This window comes from Gossypium hirsutum, chromosome D11, assembly GCF_007990345.1.
Source record: "Gossypium hirsutum isolate 1008001.06 chromosome D11, Gossypium_hirsutum_v2.1, whole genome shotgun sequence".
NCBI classification, from domain to species: domain Eukaryota; kingdom Viridiplantae; phylum Streptophyta; class Magnoliopsida; order Malvales; family Malvaceae; genus Gossypium; species Gossypium hirsutum.
The window spans coordinates 20,545,683-20,555,392 of record NC_053447.1 but is presented as its reverse complement, the minus strand read 5'-3'; the positions used below and the strand labels follow the sequence as shown (position 1 = coordinate 20,555,392).

General features: G+C 34.8%; 1 protein-coding gene across 1 annotated transcript; it reads left to right on the top strand.

Moving 5' to 3' along the window:
- Nucleotides 1-3,750: 3,750 nt before the first annotated feature.
- On the top strand, nt 3,751-6,282 carry LOC107912816 (uncharacterized). Its single transcript, XM_016841155.2, has one exon. The coding sequence runs from the start codon at nt 4,077-4,079 to the stop codon at nt 6,027-6,029; it is 1,953 nt and encodes a 650-aa protein (XP_016696644.1). The 5' UTR covers nt 3,751-4,076; the 3' UTR covers nt 6,030-6,282.
- The last annotated feature ends 3,428 nt before the right edge of the window (nt 6,283-9,710 follow it).

Here is a 9,710-nt window from a genome sequence, read left to right as displayed (position 1 = left end):
ACGACTAGGAATTGATAAAGGAAGTTTACTTGGGACATAAAAATGGTAAGTGGTACCATGTCCATGACTGAAGGAGTATACAACCACTGATTTTAATTTTCTGCGCTTCAGTTTTCTAACACATCTCTCGATACAATGCAGCCAAAACATCTAATCCTCAATTGAGTTGTCTGGCTTCTTTTAGGTCGATCAACCTCAGTATAAATGCTCAAGCAAATTGTTGTCTTTCAACCGCACTAGAAGTTATGTCGATATGTGAGAAATTATCGTTTAACCATTTCATATCTATCCGGTTACCACTAAAATTGTCCAACACATTTTCAAATAGTTGGTGGCCCCTATATCGATTGGCCCATAAATTGGTAGATTGAGTTGTAATGTCATATCATTGAGTGTAATCATACACTTACCGTACGAAAGATGGAACGTGTGTGTTTCTGCTCTTTATGTAACACTCGGTTACTCTAATTGACTTGGAATTTGGAAAAGCTAGGATTAAATTGGAAGGACTAGTAAATTGTCAGACTCTATTGGGAGATTAGGAAATTTTAGTGGTTGAATTGTGAATAGTTGTAATTCAATTCTAGTTCAGTTAGATTGTAACTAATTGGTTCTAAAGTGGAAGACAAAATGATTAAGAATGGACAACGGGAAACGTTAATGAGGATCGTGCCTAATGAGTGTGTATAAAGGCATAAGTGGAGACAGAATTTTATTGATTTTGTTTATAAATCTTCTTTTCCCCGTAACATCATCTTCTTCAGTCGTTTTGAAGAAGAATGAGAGCAGATGAAGAAAGTTCAGCATGTTGTAGTCAGGGTGTGAATCTAAGTTTGGTGGTGGAAAAATTGAGGAACTGGTAAACTTCATTATCTCTTTGAGCTTATGGGTTGAGGAAAGGAGTAGAGTAAGATTCTCAAAGTGTTTGTATAATTTAAGGTTCTAAGTTTTTAAGGATTGATCACCATTAAAATTAATCGATGAATGACTGTCATGCTTAACTGCCAAGACAGAATGGGCTCTGGCGATTTAGACAAGCTAAATTGACAAGATTAAGAAAGCAAAGTGAGTTTCTACAATTTGCTTCCTGGTTGATGCATGTTTTTGTGTGAAATTCTAGCTATTTATTGATAATTTAATAATCGATAGTAGTTGATTGGTCATCCAACGATATGCATGCATAAAGATAATTTGTATAGTACACATGAAGGGAAACATAGATGGGTTAGATGAAGTTAGGATTAAGAATGAGTGATTCTATTAGATACCAGCATATGGTGTTACTGTGTGCACCTATGATGTATGAAGCTCTAGGCCTTGCGGAGGGGACACTACGATGTTCGAGCATCAAGGTTAGGACAACAAATGGAGGAATGGGCGAAGGAATAGAGAAAAAGAAAATTTGAAATTCCGTTAAGATTTCGCCATCCGAGATTGCTGGGAGCAAACTGCAATGTGTGAAGCTCTAAGCCTTGCGGGGGGACACTTTAGTGTTCGAGCATCAAGGTAAAATGTGAAAATGATTCTTTGGGATGACACCATAATGACGATATTTAGGTTCCATAAAGCATCACCGCAATGGCGGTCAATAGGTTCTATGGGGTGACACCACGACAACGATAAGATCCTTCAAGGCAACACCTCAAAGAGGTATAAGGCATGAGAGAATAGCTCGGGTATGGCAACTAGTTTAGTTAGTCGTGATAGTAAACACGGGGTAGTCCATCGGGAGAAAACACGGGGATTCTGCTAGGATGCAAAACATAAAAGTCTATGGGTTATGAAGGATGTCAATGGTGAGAGTAGAGATCACGGTGTGACGAGAGCAATAAGTTGCAAAAAGAATTGGGTTTCGTGTGTCGAAGGAATATAGACCACCAGAATAATGAATAGTGCCAAAGTTATGTATCACCCCCGGATAGGGTAACTAGAAAACAAAGCTCCTTAAGTATGTAGGTATTCATTGTATATGCATACACTAGTCCGCTAGGGAAGCTGTAGATTCCATATGATTCAAATAGGCACCGATTAGTTTGTAATAGTATGTAGTCACATATTGTAAGTTGACGAAAATTTTAGTCGAAAGGTTTGATAGGCTGATCAAATTTTCCCTGAAAGAAATTGCATGTCCAAGGTTGAATGGACAATGATGTTCGTTAAAAGGTGGTGGAAAGTGGAGGTCAGACATAGTCATGGAGAATGGCAGAAATCTTGTTTAGTTTCCAAAGGTAGGAACTATATAACCTAAAAAGCCTCCATTGGAAAAATATCGGTAGAGTAAGGGTTTTGGTGTCGTTAGTGAGCTCTAGTAATTTAAGACAGTAAAGACATTGAAGACTAAAAAAGACCGCAAATGTAGAAATTATTTGGGCAATCGCTAAGCATCGCCAGCCAGGATTAATGATTGCGTTTGTCAGGGACTTTAATTCTGAGTTGGATGTCTCATATTGCTTGTAAAATTTTGTATGCGGATTTTATTAAGTTCTTCCGAACTTATAAGTTTTCCGCTTGAGTGCAGGTTAGTTAAAGATTCAGAAATCGAAAGGGACCAAGCTAGACGTCGCTAGGGGCTAGGTGAAACGCGAAAACTATGCAAGTTTATAGAGGGGCACCCATAGAGGCTCCACCTTAGGGTTAAGCGTCGTTTTATGTTATTGAGTCTTTGTCCAAAAATTTGCAATCGACCAATGGAATGAAGCCTTAAAGTTTTATTTCTAGTTTTAATACAAATTGTAAATTTAGTTAGAATTTTTGAATTAGGTTGTTTAAGCATGTAATTTAACCAGAGCAGAAATTTTGTTAAGTCATTTGGGTTAGTACAGCATCCGATACTCGGACCTGGCGAACAGGTTGGGTAGAAGGTGTTACACTCCATGTTTCTAGTAAAGCATTGATAAGTGTGAACTCCAACTTAGTCCTGCCGAGTATATGTGCCACATGTAAGAATCCCGCCTCTTCTAAGTACAATTCAATAACACGTAATGCTCTCACACTTAAATTGTGTATATATGCTTCAATAATTCGATTTTCGTCCTGATTATATAAACATAAAAAGGTAAAAAATAATAATATTATTATCAACTTAATAATGATATTAATTAAAATAAAAAATATAATAATATTTTCTTTTCATTTGTAATTGGACGCCAGAAATGTGTTTATGATCTAAACAAATTAGAGGCGTTGACATTTTTAAAATATGTAATGTTGATCAAATTAAATAAGATTTAATTAATTTAGGCAATGAAATAAGCTAAAAAATTATAATATTATTAAATTACCACTAAATTAACAATTTATTTAATATAAAAGTATTGTTAAACCTATTTAAAAAGTAAACAAATTTAAAAAAAAATAGATTATCTTATTTTATTTGAAATATTTGAGATGATGAAAATCGCATAAAATCTAAAAATTATAAACTGTTAGGATAGAAAATTGAAAGAAGAATTTGAGAGATTAAGATAGAAAATTAAGATAAAAAAAATAGTTGAGAGAAGAGATGAATGGGATTCTATGAAAAAAATGATAAGTGTAAGGGCTTATATAAGAAAAAGTTGGTCCAACTATTACAAAATTAACGTCTTTGATTTTTTAACCGTAACAATTAGAAAAAAAAATAAAATCTTGACAGAAATATCCGGTAAAATGATTTATTTCTCTAAATTTTGAAAAATTAAAGTAAATCCTAATTATTTTCCGAAACGGTGTATATACCTAATTTTCCCCAGAGTTATTTTATGGAAAGTCCACAAATATTAGTAAAAGCTATCTCCTTTTACAAAATGCTATAAAGAAGCATTTGACCTTGTAAAATTCGTCCGCCATGAATGACCCTTTTCTTCTTTCATCAATCTTTCTCTTCACTTTTCTAACGAAACAACTTTAAACACCTTCAATTGCTCCCATTCCCCCCCCCCTCCATTTCCTCCGCTTATCAAGCCTCTACAAGACAGAAACTTCCCAAAGTCCAAAAACCCAAAAAAGCTCAGCCCTTTTCTCTTCGATTTATTTATTTATTTATTTATTCATTTATTTTTGATCTGATAAAGTTTAGCTTTTTTTCTTTGGTTGTGATGGCGGATATAGTGAAACAAATCTTGGCGAAGCCAATTCAGTTAGCAGACCAAGTGACGAAAGCGGCGGATGAAGCGAGTTCGTTTAAGCAAGAGTGTGCGGAGCTTAAGTCCAAGACGGAGAAACTCGTTGGCTTGCTCCGACAGGCGGCGCGTGCGAGTTCCGATCTTTACGAGCGTCCCACGTGCCGCATAATTGATGACACCGAACAAGTCCTCGATAAAGCCTTGTCTTTGGTCCTGAAATGCCGTGCCAATGGCCTTATGAAGCGCGTCTTTACAATCATCCCTGCTGCCGCGTTTCGCAAAATGTCTTCTCAGCTCGAGAACTCAATCGGCGATGTTTCTTGGCTTCTCCGCGTATCGGCTTCGGGTGACGATCGCGACGATGAGTATTTAGGCCTTCCTCCGATCGCTGCGAACGAGCCCATTCTATGCCTAATATGGGAACAAATCGCGATTCTTTACACCGGCTCACTCGAAAACCGGTCCGACGCCGCCGCTTCGCTCGTTTCGCTAGCCAGAGACAATGACCGTTACGGGAAACTGATTATAGAAGAAGGAGGGGTTGGACCGTTATTGAAATTACTCAAAGAAGGGAAAATGGAAGGTCAAGAAAACGCAGCCAAAGCAATTGGACTTCTGGGTCGGGACCCGGAAAGCGTGGAGCACATGATCCACGCCGGCGTTTGCACGGTGTTTGCGAAAATCCTCAAAGAAGGTCCTATGAAAGTTCAAGCCGTGACGGCGTGGGCGGTGTCTGAGTTGGCGGCTAATTACCCAAAATGTCAAGATTTATTCGCCCAGCACAATATAATCCGATTACTCGTCAGCCATTTAGCGTTCGAAACAATTCAAGAACATAGCAAGTATGCGATTGCTAGTCACAAGGCTACGTCGATCCACGCGGTGGTTATGGCCAGCAGTAATAATTCGACTGTGAAAGTCGCCGTTGACGAAGACCATCAGAGTCAGATTTCGCATCCCATGGGGAACCAAACCCCGAACCAGATGCATAATGTGGTTACCAGTACTATGGCAATGAATGGAGGGGTGAAATTGCCACAAAAGCTGGGTAATAATCATGTTAGGAGTAACAGTCAGGGTAATGTCAAGCAATTTCATCATATTTATTATCAACCTCAGCAAAATGGTTCGATGTCAGGGGTGAATATGAAGGGAAGGGAATTGGAAGATCCTGCTACCAAGGCTTATATGAAGGCAATGGCAGCTAGAGCTTTATGGCATCTTGCCAAGGGGAATTCATCTATATGTCGGAGTATCACCGAGTCTAGAGCATTGCTATGTTTTGCAGTTTTGTTAGAAAAAGGAAGTGACGATGTGCAGTTTAATTCGGCTATGGCATTAATGGAGATTACAGCTGTGGCAGAGCGGGACACCGATTTGAGAAGGTCTGCATTTAAGCCGAATTCTCATGCTTGTAAGCTTGTCGTCGATCAGTTATTGAAGATCATCGAGAAGGCCGATTCGGAGTTGCTGATTCCTTGTATCAAGGCTATTGGTAATTTGGCAAGGACGTTTAGAGCAACTGAAACAAGGATGATTGCCCCATTGGTTAAACTTCTTGATGAGAGGGAAGCTGAAGTTTCCAAGGAGGCTGCCATTGCACTCACCAAGTTTGCTTGCACTGACAACTACCTCCACCTTGATCACTCCAAGGCAATCATTACTGCTGGAGGTGCGAAGCATTTGATTCAACTAGTGTATTTCGGAGAACAAATCGTTCAACTCCGGGCATTGGTTCTCCTATGCTACATTGCCCTCCATGTACCGGATAGCGAAGAACTCGCCCAAGCTGAGGTGCTTACGGTGCTCGAATGGGCATCCAAACAATCCTACATGACCCAGGATGAAACAATAGACACTCTTTTACAAGAGGCCAAAAGTAGACTGGAGCTGTATCAGTCAAGAGGTTCAAGGGGATTTCATTGATTCAATCACCTTTTTCCATTGGAATCCCTTAATATCCAATCATTTTAATGGAGTGTACATACAGTTATCAGTCTTCCATAGGTGATCATAAGTATTTTTCAGCCATTTGCAGAGTTGCATTGCTGGTTTTAAGACCAGGAAAGAGTTGGTTTTTTGTTTTGTTCCTCTCGGAGTTATCTTACCCCTTGCGAATCACAACTGTATGTTGGTTTTTAAATTATAAATTAAATAAATTTATTCATATTTTCCAAAAGGGGTTTAGTTTTTGCATTATTGATACTTGATAAGTTGGTGACATACATCTTGGTTGGAACAGCTAGAAATGAGGTATGGTAGGGAAAAAGTTGTCTGAACAAGATTTTTTGCATATTACCTGGAAAAAAAGAAAGTGGGGGGCATTGATTCGAAGGTGACCTAATCATTTGGCAGTCTTTTATAAGTTAAATTGACCTAAAACTTCAGTTGTGTTTTCTAACCACCATAAAATGAAATCATTCAACCTTAGGACCTCAAATTATTTGAGGCGCTTGGACAGTTTCAAGCCAACTGGCCTGACTTACTACAACCACTATTTTTCTTGGTCTTGTTTCATTTGCTTCCATCAGCAAACCTGATATTACTTGCAAACTAGACTTAGCGCTAGCATTTATACCTCAATAGGAACATTTTACATGTCCTCACATGAGATCAACGATAAGCTAAACCACTCATTGATAGACTGAAAGCAATGTCTCATAAACTTATCAAAATGACCTAATAAACGCTTGGCCCAAATTTCTGTCCCCAAGTTTGATTAAACTAACGACTACTTTAAAAGGAGAAACACCCATATGCTTGTCAAAATCCACCGACTAGAGAAAACTTATTGTATGCCCCAAATTAGTGGTTAGTTGATTTCAGTTCACCATCCATTCGAAAAGCTTGTAAATTCGAAAACAGAGAAAAGCAAGCAGATATCCATTTCCACAAGCTTTAAATGATATGTAGGCAAATTTTTTAGAGATGATAAAGTTTGGGTTATGTGCTGAAACATTAGGTGTGAGGGGCATTTTCCATGGTCTTTCTTTTTAAGGTTCTGGTGGCTGAGATTGATTTTTTTTTTTAAGTTGGGAGTGCGGTAACCCAGATATTCCATTGTAGGATTCACAATCAAATGTCCTACTTCACATATCATAAGATAATTGAGCTTTGAATCCCATGCCTTGCAATCCTTATATATGAATGTCAAAAAACAATTCATGGCAGATCTGAGATGTCAAAAGGAAAACCCCTTCTTGATTAGCCCCAAAACATGAAATTAGTAGCACTGGGAAGACTAATATAAAGGCTGCTTCATGAAACACTGATGAAATGTTGAAAAGGGGAAAAGAGTTGGTATTTTTACAGCAGTTTAATGTTAACATCTTCCATAAATATGGTGAAAATGATTAATTGACTCTACGTCCAATCAAGGTCCTAGCCAACCGTAATTGAGTCACGGTGCAGCTTCTAGCACCTCAACACCACATATATCACCTAACTTACATTTATTTGCCTTAATTTACTATTTTTGTCGTATTGAATTTCAAAGTTATGAATGATTCAAGTTTTGGGGATCCATGGAAAATTAATAGAAGTTGGCAGCTAGGACGGGAGCCGGGGTCTTTTCAAAGGGATGCCTAGAGTCACAAGCTAATGGTGAAGGATTTCAAGCTACGTTCGCCGAAAAAAAAAATACACATGCATCCCCTCTATTATTTAAACTTTTGATTGAGTAATATCACAAATTAATTGTACATCAACTCGATATAAAAATATTTTTTGATATTTAAAATAAATTATACTGTTTTAGAGTATCAACCTTTTTATTTTAAACAAAAAATTAATAATTAATTTCACATACGGTAAATTTTGAACTTATGACATTTAGGTCAATAAAATTTTAATTTTACCACTCAACCAATCCTTTATCATAAAATGTCTTGTACATTTTAGTTTTATTATTCACACTCCATTACCTCTGTCAAATGCCTATAATATTATAATTACTATTATTTAAACATTTGATTGAATTATTTAAAATAATTTATATTGTTGTAGGATATTTTTTTTAAAAAAATAAATAATTTACATGTGGTTGGATTTGAATAAAATATTTGAATCGATAAAGCTTTAGTTTTACCATTCAACCGATGTTTTATCTAAAATGACTTTTACATTTTAATTTTATTATGCACATTTTATTACCTCTATCAATTATAAAATTATAAAATTATAGAAATACAAAAATACCTATTCTTTTAAATTATAATTAATATTATTATGATAACACTTTTATCTTCTCACACTTTTATATCATCTTTAAATAAAATAATTATAAATTATAAATCTAAGGATCAAACACTTATTTGATAGCATTTGAAATACAAATTAATTATCATCCCCACCTAAATTCATTATTGAATAAATCTTAAAAGAAAATATTTTTAATTGTGGGTGTGACAATATCTAGATATACTTAAATCTCTGAGTGGATCAATGTCTCCAATTACCCAAATATAAACTTAGTTGAAAAAATACAAATAAATTAAAATTATAAAACAAAAGAATATATTAATATATTCTACCATAAGAATATATTAATAGTTTTAATGGGCCGTAAAATTGATATAAAAGGTGCCTTACTCATACTAAAAAAATTTGAGTGTTGGCTAAAATATTATAATTTTATTTAGGATAAACTATAAAAATAATCACATTTGTATGTTTTAAATTACTTTTGGTCATCGAACTTTAATTTATTACAAAATGGTCACTAATGTTATCGATTTGTAACATTTTTATCATTAAGACGTTAACTACCACATTAAATCATCATTTTAGATAAAAAAATTAGGTCAAATTCCACATTTAATCCCTATTTATTTTCTTTTTGAGCAAGTTAATTCTTTTTTTCTTTTTTAACTTTCATTTCTCCTTCCTCCTTTTATTTTTATTTTTATTTTCCTCTTGTTTTTCTCCTTCCTACTAAACAGATTTTCTCAATTCTTTAGACAAAACTATTTCCTCTTTTACACTACTTGATTTTCTCTATTACTTAATAGATTCTTCGCAAGTAAGTTTTTTTTTTCCTAATTTTACTTTTTTTCTCAGTTACAAATTTGATTTAGCACGTGTATTTGTATGAAATACTTTTTCTTTTGGTAGAATATGGGTAGAATTGTTCCATTTAAGATGCATAGGAATTGTAGGGTAGACCGCCTATGGTTTTACGTTCCTATGATTTAATTATTTCTAGTTTTGTTTAGAGTAATATCCAGAATCAACTATTTTTTTTATATTCCTATGGGTTAGCCTTTAGTTAAAGAAACGTTATTTCAAGCGTCTTTTTTTAAATTTCTAAAACAAGTTATCATGATTTTATATGCGCATTATTATACATAGAAAATATAAACAAGACAAATTTAAAATAATATTGTTTTTAATTAAAATTATAAATTAAAAAATTATGAATCAAATTTTATTATTAAATATTTAATCTAAATATCTTTTAAGAATAAAGTTTAAATTAAATACATGAATATTTTCTCGTAAATTCATAAATTATGATTACAAAATTAAGAAAGTACTTAGGTGGTAATTAACTTTCTTGACATCTTATTCAGTATCTTCCTATATATACTAAGCATTATAAAATAACTT